Source organism: Nerophis lumbriciformis, linkage group LG09 (genome assembly GCF_033978685.3).
Source record: "Nerophis lumbriciformis linkage group LG09, RoL_Nlum_v2.1, whole genome shotgun sequence".
Classification (NCBI taxonomy): Eukaryota; Metazoa; Chordata; class Actinopteri; order Syngnathiformes; family Syngnathidae; genus Nerophis; species Nerophis lumbriciformis.
In genome coordinates this window covers 19,991,265-20,006,639 of record NC_084556.2, presented here as the reverse complement: position 1 = coordinate 20,006,639, position 15,375 = coordinate 19,991,265, and the positions used below count along the sequence as shown (strand labels likewise).

The following is a 15,375-nucleotide window of genomic DNA, read 5'->3' as shown; positions in this document are numbered from 1 at the left end:
ACACTATTTTTTTTTGTAAAAATTGCCGTCTTTGCAAACAAGAGCTTTTATTGAAAGTAAAAATGTTCATTTATTAATTTCATTCATCTGTTTTACATTGGTTTATGCCTGGAGAAATTAAATCAAAACCGAGGTACCACTTTTGGCCTTATTATGCATTTGACCTAATTGCTTCTCGTATCCAACTGTATCTCATATCCAAGATCATACTGTCTATGTTGCCCTATGCCGCCTATTTGACGCTGGTCCTGGACCGTGTGACAAACTTAACGCAGCAGTTAGGACTTTGTTTGGTATCAGTCAGAATGCATAAACACCTTAGCCTACATTACTCACATCAGTTGCAAGTCTAAATAGTGCTATTCTAGCTTTAATGGCACTTGAAGACCAAGTTCAACAGTTTAGACACAGGAAGTAAACTATCAGTAATTGCTGAGGCATGATGGAGAAGGGGTAGGATTGAATCAAGTCAGTTTCTTCCTACTTTTCGAACATTTTGAATTGCATAAGGGTAAACGTGCTGTTCCTCAGTGTAACTTGTTAAACATGTTTGAAACAAATATCAATTTACCCCCAAACTGCTCCTGCTGTTCTATAATTGATTCATTTTTGTAATTTTTGTAATTTTTTAAAAAGAAATCCAATACAAAGGTCATTCCACCAAAATCTGGTATTTGCTTGTAGGAGCTCTCTCAAACCTTCCTTTTTTGCATTTCAAATCTTAATTTCTGCACCACCCCAACTCTAAAGCATTTTAATTGTTAAGACACTAAGCTGACGATAATTGAGTTGAGTAACAGAGCTGAAACTAACAGGAGTGAATTTGTATCTTAAAATTAGCAAATACATCAGTACTTTTGCTTATGAGTTAATTGGTTCTGTGACGGTGCGCGTATATGGAGCCAGAACACTGCCAGTAAGATTTGGTATCCAAAAAATAGACATTGTAGAAAAAGTTGAATTGGCAGCGAAACAAGTTTTGGCAACAAATAAATGCAAACATTGAAAAAATACAATATTTTTGGTGGATATTTTCAATGCCAATATTCATATTTTTGTACACTTGTTTTTGTGTATTTCAAAGATTTTTATGATCTCTTTTTGTGATTTAAAAAAAAAAAAAGAAGAAATTATCGGTTTTGCTTTTTAAAATTTTTTTTATGGTATCGAAATAATGGCAGCGTTTTAGCCAGCCTCTGGGCGGGGCTAAGTTATATATTTGTTAACCTAGCCATATTTTGAGGATGTAGTATAAGTGGTATAGAAATTGATAATGTATTTTTAAATGATCCATGTGTCTCCATATAGCCGTGATATTTGCCGAAACTCCGTAACAATACTTTGTTACATCTCCACGCGGAGAGAAAAGAGCGACTTTAAAATGTAACTAGCTGTATATATTCATTCAAACCATTTAACACCAGACATGTAAAGCTTGGTGTGACACGAGTAACCAATTTGTGTTAAAATATGAGACTTCGACTATCGTAATGTTCACCCTCTTGTTCCCCGGGGACGGAGCCTCATATCCAGGCTGTGGAGCCAAATTCATGCACGGAACCTTTTTCAGCGTTTAGAAGTAAAACCTTACATCTGATCAATCTTTTACACCTAAATAGGTGGACTCATGTCTTACGGTGTGTATTATTGTATTATTTTGACTTGTATAAACAATGTGTGAAACTACCGCTATTGTAGTTAATTGCAAATACAAAATAGGGTAATACTCAGATATCCTAAATGATATTCCACATATTTACATTTGAAAGTACATCCTACAACATATTTTTAAAACATCTGCTATAATGTAGAGCTGAGGGATTATTTAAAATTAATTAAAAGAAATAGGCTGGACTTTTAGAGAGATTTCTATTAACAATTTCATTAACACTTCTTTAAAACTAATCTGAGTAGTACTTTGTGATGTTGCTGTATATAATTCAACAAGAAAGACAGACTATCTCTGCCTTTTGTGGAACATCTGGATTTCCTTCACAGGTGTGTTTCTGAGAAGACATCCAACTACAGAACATCAAGTGAGTAAAGCTGATGGTTGACTGCCATGTTACATTTTAAGTAAAAAAATAAACTCATGTAATAAGTTCTCTATAAACTCTATCATTACTAATAAATTAGTAATTGCTTTGAAGTACGGCTGTCAAGCGTTTAAAATATTTAACCACGATTAATCACATTTTGTTCATAGTTGACTCAAAATTAATCGCGATTAATCAGATATACATACGTTTTCATCAAGTGTACCCTAAAAAGATCATTTTCAAGTTTTAACACTATGAATGGACAATTTGCTTTAATGAAATGTATTTTAAACTTTATGCTAATACAATTTACACATATTCCTCAACTGATGGACCAGCATTTATTTAGGTGCAAATATCACAGAATAACATTTCAAAATATCTCTGACAAATGGGGATGGGTACCTTTCACATTTAAATCCATACAGTACTCCTGGTACCTGGGAATCGATACTGGTACTCAACGGTACCGATTTTTAGTATTTAGTGTGTGCATGTGGTAAAAAAAATGTTTGTAATAATTAAATCTTGAAATGTTTAAATGTAACATTTTTTTTTCTCTTGATCGATCATCAAATATATCAAAACAATATCCAATTATTTGTATAGTAACATGTTTGCAATTGTTTTGCAAATTTCTTCAACATAAAAACACTTAACTACAACAGTGCAGTTGTATTTTCTTAGTATTGCACAAAATACAACCCGGCTCTACGTACTGCTTACTTTTTCAATCTGGAAAATGTGATGGTGGTCCATGGAGGCAATTAAGTTTAAAACAAATGAGCAAAAGATGATGGGGAAAAATAAAGACAATATTTGTTTTATTTTTCCAAAAGTATTAAACTACAAATTAAAGTGAAGCCAAGACTTTTCATCAAGATTACAAAGTACAGTACAAGGAACAGAGCTGATTATAACTAAATGCAAGGCTCACATATTCTAATACCAAATTTTAACGCCATCATAAAAACATTTGAAACACACAAAAACAAAAGTGTACAAAGTGAATAATTAGTGAATGAATGAATATTGGCATCAAAAACTTCCACCAAAAATATTGTATTTGTTCAATGTTTGTATATGCCAAAACTTGTTTTGGTGCCAATACAAGTTTTCTTACAATGTAAAAAAAAAAAAAAAAAAATTTCGATACCAAATTTTACTGGCAACCTTCTGGCTCCATACTCGTAACCCAAAATACTTCTCAAATCAATCGACCTCATTAATATGAATTGAATTTCATTCAACACATGCTTTTGAATAAGAAAACCAAACTTCTAGGTATGACGTAATGGATAAAAACTATAGAATGTACTACAAAATACAGCAATTTCATCAAGTATGTACTCATGTACAGAATTTACCTACAGTTTATCAATTTACAATTTATCTACAGTATCTACTGCTTCTCGGTCAAACACCACTTCTCCATATTTGCATGAATATTTGTACGCCCTTTTTAGAAAGTATTTTAACGCCCTTTGCTAGCCTTATTGTATAGCATATTATAGCCTTTATTGAGTCAGCTACACATACTCTGTCATGTTTTTTGAGGTGTTTTTTCTTTAATTCAATGAATATCATCCGCTGCTTGTTCTCAATACTGTATAAACTCACTTGCTTTGTTTCTGAAACAAAATTATGCCTTGCTAGCTATTGGCTGAACACTCGTGTGAGATACCTGATGTTTTGGTGGGATCATGCGGGACTCACTGACATTTACGAAGCCAACTAGCAGTTGGGAGGCTCGTAAACCTGAATTTTTGCCCGCAACCTTAAGCATACGTTGAGGGACAGCTTGTAGCCATAAAAACTTGTGATCTGTGGCACTTGTCAGCTGAGGTACCATTGTATGTGAATTATAGCCATCCAGCATGTTGAAGCTAATCTTTTACAGTTAATTTGATCATGCTATTATGCATTGTATTTCCTAGGCATGCAAATCACACCTATTTTAGTGGAATGGCCAATTAACAGTCCTAGTATTGGCAATTTTACAACAAAATCAAACCATACCTTTTGTAACATGCATTTCATTACTCATTGCCCTAACAAATTCTTATTTTGCATTTTTGATGCAGGACCACTAATGACAATATTAGGACTTATAATTCAGTGCCTTTGACCTTTTTCTGTGGTTTGTCATTTGGGTGTTGCAAAAAAAAATCAAAACTTTGCATGTAAGTATATAACGTTAAACGTACATTGTAATGGATCTAATGCATGTCCTGAAGCGGGCAATCTAATGGGCACCTAACTTTACATAGATAGGGATCCTATTTTCTTCCTAACTTTAAATGCCGAAAATGTCTTCTCCCCCCGCCCCCTTCTTATCCTTACTTGGCTACAACTTGACCCCTATCAGCCAGTCGCAGTCACCGGTCAGTTGGGCTGAATAATTCAGTTGTCATTTTTGGGAGGTCATGCGGCCCTTGACAGCTGGTGAGGCAGAGATTAGGGAATGGGTTGGATGGTATAAAGTGTGATGGGGGTTCTCTAAGGAACCTTCTCAATATATAAACAATCAAATGTGCACACTATTAAAAATAAAAAAACAAGGTCTGTTGATTGTGTGGCGTGGTTTCATGTTATCTGCCTGACCGCCACAGGGTTAAGTGTATTTGACTTTTTTCCACGTGGAAAGATACTTTCCAAGCTGGTTTCCAATTTCATGTTTCAAAGCAACTCTTGGCATATTAGGAGCAAGCAAAAATGTTTTCCACAATTGCTGCAACTGTAGACAGCTGCCAGACCTATACACAGTGGATGCATTATTCATATGATCATTTATGTATACACTGTATAAGATGATTTGTAAAGAGCAACTGGATAATGTGCAATTTACTGTATATGATCCCTGGTGGCAAATGGGATTAGTCTAAGTGCTTTGCTTAAGAAGGTTGTTGTCATGCAGATAAACGCAGCTTATTTTTGTCTTTGTAGATGCTCTTTACTGAGTCACCTTCTTCATCCTGGAGGTACTTTTCAATACTTTTTTGACTTGACATGGTCACAGGAAGTACAATTTGAGAAAACTTGAGGTTGATTCCTTAACAGCTTTGGTTTTGGCTCTAAAAAAAACCCAGCTTAGTGCCCTGGAGATACATTTTTCTCCACAGTCAAAAAAATATAATCAATTTAGTGTCCAACTCTATTTTCTGCCATTCATCAAATGCAACTATTAAACACTTATTTCAAAAACAAATGTGACACAAAGTGCTTTACAGTCATGAAAACAATGCCTTGATTACTCACCCCATCATCAGTAGACAAACGGAAGCATGGCTATAATTTAGGACAGTTGTGTATTATTTCTAATTAAATGAAGATGAGGATTTTTTTTTTTGCCATAATAGTGTCCATAATTTGACTTTTTTGAGAATTTTTCTTTTGGCTCTGTACTGTTATTTTTAAAAAAAAATTTTTTAACCACATTTTTATTGATATTGATACACATTTTGCGTTTTTAGAGCTGTCAAAAATGAGTTAAGTTATGTGATCATAGAAAATACAGCATTAATCATGTATATACGCATTTTAATCACACAATTTTAATCACACATCAATTACCTGAACCATGGATGGTTACCCAAAAGGCAGGGAAGGTTCTTAAACGGTCAGGGACTGACCGTCAGTGATCAGATCAATGCATAAGTGGGTGCAAAGATGGGTGAGGACTCGACTGTTGTCCTCAGTGGCAAATTTCACTCTGAAATAAAACCTGCTGGTACTTGGATAAAACTGTTGGCAAGTTTTAAGCAAATACATGATGTACATTGAAGTAAAACTTTTTTATAAATGGTCTGACAATAAAATTGTATTTGACAAAAATATTAAGGGCTTTGTTTAAGTTGATTTAAATTATCCAAGCAAGTAATAACCTTGATAAATCAAATATGATTAATCCAATTTTAAAATAATCATTTGACAGCACTACTTATAGTGGGTAGGTCACCAAATAGATGTGACCCCACCAATGGTGGGGCAGTTTTCATTTTACCAGCATATTCCTGCTGAGAGCTTAAGGAGGCAGTCTTTAGGATACCCACTTGATCTCTTTAATGAGCTCTGCTCTTAAAGCTATTTAAACAGCCGAGTCTTAGCCACCCCTCCTGGCCCATTTCTCTTCCAGTGGCTGCTCTCTGGAGGGAATTGTGTGCTTCCATTTTATGATAAAAGGTGTATTGCTCTTCTTGCCATGCAGCAGTTTCTGGCTCTTGCTTGTAGTCATAATAAAATCACCTTACACGTTCTGTAAATTAGCCATAGCTAGCTAATTAACATTTGATCCCTGGAGTCAAAGCACTGTCTTAAGTGGATCAACCAGGCCAGGGTTTTATTCTGGTTTCCATGATGGGCCAAAGTGTACAGCTGTTGGATGCCATGCCACTAAGTCACCACCACACACTTGTAACTTGTTGGCCAAGACAGCTGCTGGGTGGGACCTTCCCAAATTATTTGCAGCTCATAGTTTGGATGCGTATCACCAAATGTGCCGCTATACCAAATGTGACACTACGGGGTCGTCCATCATGCCACATGTCCATGTTGTGGATTTGTTGCGTCTACAACATCCACTTGTGTGGCGTTTTATTTCAAATATGTAGTCACAGTGGCGTCTTTATGAGTTCTAATAGTGGCTGGAGTAAGTTGCATACCAAAAAAACTACAGAACTCTTAGGTCTGTATTTGTATTCCAATAGCAATTTGCTAAACCGATGCAGAATTAGTTTTGAGCTTCTAATCAAAGAAATTTCTCCGATTCATTTTTACTCATGTAAGAGTTTCAGCATGAACAGTTTTAAACCAAAACTTGGATGTATGAACATTTTGTATTAAAATTTTAATGTTTTATTCTATTTTTAAAAGCCATGCTGGCAATATTTGTGTATTTAATTATGTAAAACATGTGTCTCTTTTTTAATTCAACTAATTAAAATATTTCTAAATGTTTTTCTGTAAACATATTGGCCACAGTCGAACATTAAATATTGCTAACCAACTGCTGAAACAAAGAATTCTGTGACAACTCGGGACACGCACCGGCTACAGATGTTCCAATCGGTGTTTCTGATACCGATCACATGTATTACTTGTAAATTTTTGAAAAAAATTATGTTGAGTTCCATTGACAATTTAACAATAGCAACACAATATATAAGCTAGCTCCTTGTCTTTTATTACATGTAATATTTTGAGCGAAACAAAGTCAATACTAGACATAAACTATTACTAATTTAAATCATTTGGTTTTTCTGTGTTCAGGAAATTATTTACTTTTAATATAAATTAAACATAAGCAAAAAATATTCTGAGAATCTAAAAATTGATATAGCCATCGATCGTATACTGATACTACCTTTGGTATCAACACCACCATTTTACGGATCGATCCGCCTTCTTGGGTGTCATGTACTGACTGACAATTCTGACACACTCATTGATATATTATCCTCTCAAGACTCTTATTAGTGTAATTGTTACTTTCCTGTTTATCTTACTTTCTGCTGTAACATGGTTCCATCTACACTTCCTAAACTTTACCAAGCACTTATTTCTTGTGGCGTTTAAACCTAGTTCAGCAGTTAGCTTGGCTATTGGCATTATTCTCTGTGTGTAACATGGCTAGTCTCGTCCTCCAGTGATAATGATACTAAGAAATGCAGTTTTTTGTGTGTAATGGAGGTGATTATTAACTTAAAGGAGCGGCTCCACACTGTGTATGGAGACATAATTAGCTGCTAGCCGCTTGTCAGTCAGTGGACTAAAAAAATAGTGTCAGAGGCGATCTGCTTTAATCAACAATGGAACTTGTCCAGGGTGTACCCCGCTTTCCGCCCAAATGCAGCTGAGAGAGGCTCCAGCACCCTCCGCGACCCCGAAAGGGACAATCGTTAGAAAATGGATGAATGGGTACTCGCGTATTTTTCACCAAAAAATTGTCGATACTGATCGGTGATCGATCGATCGGCACATCCCTAGTACCAACATTGTTCCTTTGCTACCTTAACGTCCACTAGGCTGTTTTGAATGGCAAACTATGGGTTGTCAGACACTCACTGAGCAAATGACCTAAAACATTTGTTGATATACATTAACTTCATAACTGAGCTATTGCTCTGTAGTAAATATAAAATAAACATTGAAAGCAAAGTCCTGCATCTTGTGGGCCGCTAATCCCAGTCACCACTGGTTGGTAAAGTGTTTAAGATTTTTTACTTAATTGAAAGACATGGATTAAAAACAAAGGACAAAAATATTTTTTTTGTGTATGAATATGTTTAAGGTGCTAGAAAAGCCTTTTTACAAAGGAGGGGTAGTAGAAGGAATGGCTGCAGACATCTGTCCACTGTATGCAACACATTGATTCAACAGCTGCTGGGGACTGTGAAGTTGAATCATTCAACATTGCGACAAAGGTATAACACTGCACAACAATGTGTGTTCCAGTGGTGACACGCTGGCTTGGTATATATGCTGAATAAACCATCTATTTCAAAGGCGTTTGAAGATGGGAGAAAAATAAAATACAATTAAGATAATCCAAATGTGGATAGGTGCTTGGTTTTAATATTTTTATTGATACAACCACTGTTTTTCTTACCCACACAGGTTACTTGCCTTCAAGATTTCTTTGGAGAAGATGACGTCTTCATCGCATGCGGACCTGAGAAATTCCGCTACGCACAAGATGACTTCTCCCTGGATGAGAACGGTACTATATTTATTTATTTGCAGTAAAATGTATTTTGCTCCGTTTTAAAAGTATTAAATACTATTTTTAGGAGTTTGGTTTACAGTGGTGTATGAATGCAATGCATCTTTTTTTTTTTTGTAGCTAAATATGAATATTCCATATGTAGCTCTTTGCGTGTTAATGTAAGGAAAAGATGAGGTGTCAGAAAAAGGCCAATAAGGAGACAGACAGGAGGGAGTCTTATCTGCTGGCGCCAGCGGGAATAAGAAAAGGTAGAAGAAGAAACCATTAATCTGCCCGGTGACAGGTTGAGGCCATAGCTGATGCGTCACTACTGATACTGCACAGAAATGATAAACCAATCCTCTTAGTCTCTAAAATCCCTTTTTTGTTGTTTTCCGAAGAGAATCACCTCCAAATATAAGTAGCTGTATCAAAAATTGTGCTTTTTTTTTTTTTTTTTTTTTTTTTTTTTTTTTTTTTTAACAAAGATCATAATGCTCACTTTAGCAGGTGCACCTCCTTGGTATGATGCAGTGCAGTTCTGAGCTGTGAACAATTGCATGGGAGGAAGGCTAAGATGGAAAGAAATGCTTTAGATTAATGTAGGACATGTACAGTAATTGGCAACTAGAGAGGATTTTTTTTATGTAGAGTTTCTGCTAGCAAAAAAGTGCCAAGCTTTGAATCACCTTTTTGTGATTCTTTATCTGCCTGTTATTGAACGAAAGCATGCTCAGCACAGGCTATGCTTCATGGGCCAGGTTGCTAAGCAACCAGTAGCCCTGAGCAATACTATCATTTAACCACATTTTTGAAAAACACTGAAAAGCTTTGTTGAAATAAACCATGAACACATGCCGTCAAACTTATTTTCTGCTGTTTAGTCACGTACCTATTTTGGATTTTGTGTATTTTCTGCTTCCCAGCACCCCAAAAAACCATGGCATGTTTATTCCACACAAATAACATGAGTTTAGAACCGAACCCTTGATTTCCAAACAAACTCTTTCCACGGGTCTTCTGTCATCACTATGCCAGTCTAGTTATTCAAATATTTAGTTAACACGTGCTGGTGTTTTGTCATTGCAGAGTGCAGAGTGATGAAGACTCCCAACAAAGTACTGCGTGGTTCAATCAAGAGTCCTTTATCCTTTCAACGCTGCAAGTCTCCCGCTGAATCAAGTAAGCTTTTTTTTCTTAACAAAATTAATTTCTAATATTTTCATATTAGGGATGTGCCGAGCGATCGGTCATTGATCAGTATCATCCGATTTTTCATGAGAAAGTATGTGATTGCCAATTAATGCTTTTTAATGCTGATCATAAACGCCGGTGCCCTTTGGCTGACACCATTTATTTTTAGTCTCCCGCTAACAAGCTTTGTATTGCTATGCAGTGTGGTGCCAGTCCACTAAATTAATCCCCTCCGTTGCGACAAACTGCATTTGTTAGTATCCATGTCTCGTTATCACTGGAGTTCAATGCTAAACATGTTACACACCAACAGCAAGCCAGCAGCAAACATGCTAATAGCTAAGCTAACCGCAACGCTAGCTTCAAACAACACCAAAAAGTAAGTGCTTAGTGAACTTTAAGCAGTCGAGATGGAACCACGTTCAGCGGTAAGTAGAAGATATTACTAGGAAATTTACAAAAATAGAGTATAGAGAAAGAATACCATAACTGTTGGTGTGTCAGCATTGTCAGTCAGTACACTTGTAAGAGAGCTGATCTAGTCATACTTTGGTAGTGTTGATAACAAGGATAGTATCACTATGATTGATACTAGAGCAAATATCCTCAAACTGTGGTATGTGTATTACTAGTGGTACATGAGCTCCACTAGTGGTACGCCAAAGAATCACTTGATTAAAGCAGTGTTTTAATTTTCTATATTCAAGCGGTGTTACTGTTCAGTGTGTTTAATGTTACAATGGCCAAAAATGTTAAATATTCTTGTTCAGTAAAACGTCAGCCTTGTTTGTAATGAATACTTAGGCATATTATGCGACTGTATTTTAATGTTGGTCGTTATGGTGGTACCTGAAGAGCCAAGTTTTTTCTGTGGCGGTACTTGGTGAGAAAAGCTTGAGAACCACTGTACCAGAGTGATTTGATATTTTTTTTATTTTCTCCAATGTTGTTTTTTAATGTTTACAAATTCAGGAGGACTTGAGGGCAAAACAAAGGTGTGCTTTTGTTTAGTAATTGTGTACTATTGACTTTGTTTTGCTGAAACAGTTGTATGTGAATAAGGAACTAGTTTAAATGGACAAAGATAACAAAATGACATCCCATAATTCAGGCAAAAACAGCCTCATGCCGTTTGACTGATATTTAACAAACACTTGATCATCTCCTGCAGGCAACTGCTTGAATCGTTGAAGGAAAAACACCAGCTGTAACAATTTCTGGCATTTTTCCCAACATGATGCTAATTTCATCTTCTTTGCTGTGAAATCACAGTGGATGTGTGACTGCAAGCCACAGAGCAGGTGTACGTGTTCAATCCCCTGCAGGGTGGATGACAATTCCACACAATAGAAGGGTGTTGAGTTGGGGGTTGGGGGTTCCCGTCCTTTTAGCTGCTTTGATTGGTTTATTGATTAGCGTTGAACGGGAATGCCGTGCAGATGTCGGGCCAGCTGTTTAGAATTACATTAGTTGGATTGTGCATGTAAACTGTAACCTCTGTGTCTCAAATATCCTCATGCTGGATTAGATTTTCCATGGAGTATAAATTCTTTAAGAAATCGAAAGCCACACTTTTTTGAGGGGAATTTTAGCTGCACTTGCCACTGGCATAACAGCGTTGCGGTTTTTAGCGTCTGCTTCTTTTGAATGACACTTCTAGGAGACAATGCTGTCATTAAGTGGTTCCATGAAGCTTGCATGCTGTATCAACAATGAAGCTTTGTTCAAGTTGTGTTTTTAATAGACTTAGTGGCCACCTGGCTCTTTTTAGTGCATGTTGACAAAAGAAAGAAGCCCTTATAAAGCCCTTCTGTTGCTCTTTCGATGTTAACACACAAACTGAATCCTAGCATTGGGAGGACCAAACAAGTGCAGTTTAACCTAAACTTGTTTTGGGTCTGCCCACGTTCAAGTCTATTTAGATGTGCACCGCTTATTTTCAATTGACATTTGGAGCTTCGAGGTGTTCAATTTGTACAGCAACTCCCTAAAATCAAACTTTACTATTGACGACCAAAATGAGGCTAGAGCAGGGGTGTCAAACTCATTTTAGCTCAGGGGCCGCATGGAGGAAAATCTGTGCACACGTGGGCCGGACTATTAAAATCATGGCATTAAAACTAAAATAATGCCATGAATAGAACAAACACATTCTGAAAATATTACAATAAAAATATTTAAAAAATACCGGCAGCGGTAAAGTTTAGATTCATGAAGGAAAGAAGAAAGTGAATGAATGTTTATAACTGAATACATTTACATATGCATACAAATGTTTTCTTTTGTATTTTTTTTTTTTTAATGAATTAACGTTTATGACATTGTTCCTAAACAATATAGAATGTGAGATATAACAGGATAATGCATACATTTATAATTTGTTTTCAAAACGCTTACAAAAAAGTGGAACCCCAAAAATTTACTGTGGGACCCAATTTTTTTGACTTGATGGGGTCCCTGGGACCCCATTTTGAAATTTCCTAGCGCCAACACTGATGGAGTGTTGGTCCGTTCAAAACAGCAGCAGGCAGCTGTGGCCAGCGGGCCGGTTCTAATACGAATCAAATATAATCCCGGGGGCCATAGATCATTCATTCGCGGGCCGGATCTGGTCCACAGGCCTTGACTTTGACACCACTGGGCTAGAGAAGGACCAACCATGTTGCTTTACGTTACGCAGTATTGACGAACAATACATTTTCAGTACATCGTATTACAAGTCAAAACATCAAGTCATCTGCAACTGAATATGATATATTGTGATATCCATATGCCCCGCCCTTACGTGACTTTTTACCGCCTTCCTCCTCTCGCCCTCTCAGCCAATGGGACGGGCTCCAGCAGCCAGATTTCCACCCCCGTCTCCAAACACTCCCCCACCTCCACTCCAACCAGTCCTGGGCTCAACGACAAACAAAAGGTACACGCACACACATCCTCTTATTGCCTACTGATGCTGAGATGCTATCTAAATGTTTCCAGGATCTGTACCTGCCCTTATCACTGGATGATGACGATTCTGTCGGGGAGTCTATGTAGACTCTCCTCCTGTCTGGCTTTCCACATCCTCTAAGAGCACCATCTTGCGGTTGAGGCAATGCACTGATGCCCTTTGCTGCTTGAAAACACAAAACATTGTATTTCCCTCCTTTTTTTTTAATCACCAAAACATTCATCACAAAGATTTCGCACTGTTTAAAAAAACACAAAAAAATCACTTTAATTATTGGACGCACTCTTTTTACACTACACGATTCCAAGCAGCAAATGGGTGATTTTAGGTGACAAATCTGTAAGCTCTTTTTTACGACTTTGTGTGTCTTGCCCTGGGTGCATCCTTCCTAACTTTGCTGTAAATACTGTGTACAGTTCTCATATCCTCCTGGTTTTTCGCTCGCCATTGCTGTGCTTCCATAACACTGTTGTCTGAGGGGGGACAAAGTGTGGAAAAGGCAACTCCTAGATCGAATATGGTGATAAAGATTCTCTTTATTGGCTCCAAACAGTAAGTAGCAGGCTATATATGGTTAGTGTTGTGCATGAGACATCATTTTAAGGCTTTAGGTGCATCAGAAAAGCTGATTTGAAGGACCTAACGGTGCATAAGAATGACCAAAGTTCAACTCTTTATTGGGCCAATCAGTACACAGCAGTTATTTTCAAATTAACAAATCATAGATGAATACATGATAAAGCAAAGCCAAAGTGTTGCAGGATTTATAAAAAGGGGATTTATTTGAAAATATTCCATAGGAGGGAGGATTACTTGATGCATGTTCTGTTTATGACTCGCCTGGCTTTTAATATTTTATAAAGTTTAATTTATATTTAAGTGTATTTTTGATTTTTTTTCTACTCTTTCCAATGTTTCGTGTGCAGCTCTTTTTAAAAACATATTAAAGTGAATGTTGGGTTTTCCCCCCAAAATATTCTAGTGAAGAGTTTTTTCAGGTTTTGCAGGCCATCAAGCCTGAGACTTTTCGGATTGGATGACACTGAAGCACAAACTGCTGCGGGCACTTTGAATGTCAGCATACAGTAGAATACCACGATTACAAAGCGTGACCACAATTTGTGCTGCTTGTGTAGCAGCTTTTCTCTTTTCAATCGAGCATCTATGCATCTAGATGGAAGGATGGTGAAGAAACGTCCTCGCAATTTGTCGTAAAAAGTGTTGCGTCCTTACTGTCGACAAGCTTCATCGCCATCATGTAACAGCCCGTCTGCTGTCATTGTATTGATACAAATGTGTTTATGCCACCAGAGAAGATTTACAATTACAAAAAATGTATTTGAAATAGAAAAATATTTTCAAACAAGTTTCAGTGCAAATTATTTTTGGTCGTTTTTCTGTTTCAGATATTTTGTTCCAAAAATACTTTTGGTGTTACATTTATTTTTTGGGTTCAATCGTCATTAAAAAAATAAAGTTTAGGCACCCGCAAATTTGATGGTCCTAACCAAAAGGATTTAGCTGCAGTTTGCTTTTTAATTTTTTTTTAAAGACCCCCAAAATTAAAGTTGAGTCCTACCCAAAAAAAGATTTGCAACTATAAAATGAATTTGAAATGAATCAAAAATAGCCTCAAAGTATAGCACTTTTTTTTTTTATTGCAAGTATTTTTTTCTGGTTGCAAATCTTTTATTTATTTTTTATTTTTTTAGTTACGACTCAACTTCAGGCAATGTGACCGAAAAAAATAATTTACAACCACAACTTTGTTTGAAAATATTTTTTATAATTTCAATTTTTTTTTTTTTAAACAACCCTCCAAATTGAAATTGAGTTATAACCCGAACAAAAAATTGCAACACACTTTTTTTGTTTTTCAAATATATATTTGTTATTACAAATCCATTTTTATTTTTGCAAATCTTTTTTGATGGTGTTTCAAATCCATGTGGCGTTTGGCTGCACAAAAATACAGTGCTCTTCCCAGTTTCTCCCCATATATCATTGCAACCTATGTCCAAAAGAGGGCGCCGTCGCACAAGTATTCGCCCACCAAAGTTGTTTATTCCCTCGCATTCGCTTTTCCTACCGCTTTGTTTCTTCAGCATATACACAACAAACATGTCTTGTGCAGATGGCCACCACCATATTGAATGGCTGACATGGTGCCTTTTTTTTGACTACTGCTTTTGCTTAAAAAAATCCTAAGGTATGCTCTTTTTTTTTTTCCTCACCACTTTGTAACCTTGTTTTCTCAAATATAACCTTAAAACACGCTTTGTTTTGTAGAGGCACTTCATCAGTGTACATAAATACCTTCCTTGCAGCCCCCTTTTTATATTCCACTTATCCCTTTTTTCCATTGAAGAATTTTTACAACATTGTTTTATTAGTCTTTTGCAATGTCACAGTGGCTTGTTTCAGTGCTCCATTTAATGTATTAACTGGTATCTTTTTTGCAAATAAAACCGTTTTAGTTCACCTGT

General features: G+C 36.4%; 1 protein-coding gene across 1 annotated transcript in view; it reads left to right on the top strand.

Moving 5' to 3' along the window:
• LOC133607581 (neuronal migration protein doublecortin-like) overlaps positions 1–15,375 on the top strand; it is a 29,085-nt gene extending 13,710 nt beyond the window's left edge. The window contains exons 4-7 of the mRNA XM_061962342.1: positions 8,655–8,757; positions 9,832–9,924; positions 12,759–12,856; positions 12,919–15,375. Of these exons, the coding sequence (XP_061818326.1) occupies positions 8,655–8,757; positions 9,832–9,924; positions 12,759–12,856; positions 12,919–12,975 (351 nt within the window). The 3' untranslated portion in view covers positions 12,976–15,375. The remainder of the gene's footprint in view (positions 1–8,654; positions 8,758–9,831; positions 9,925–12,758; positions 12,857–12,918) is intronic.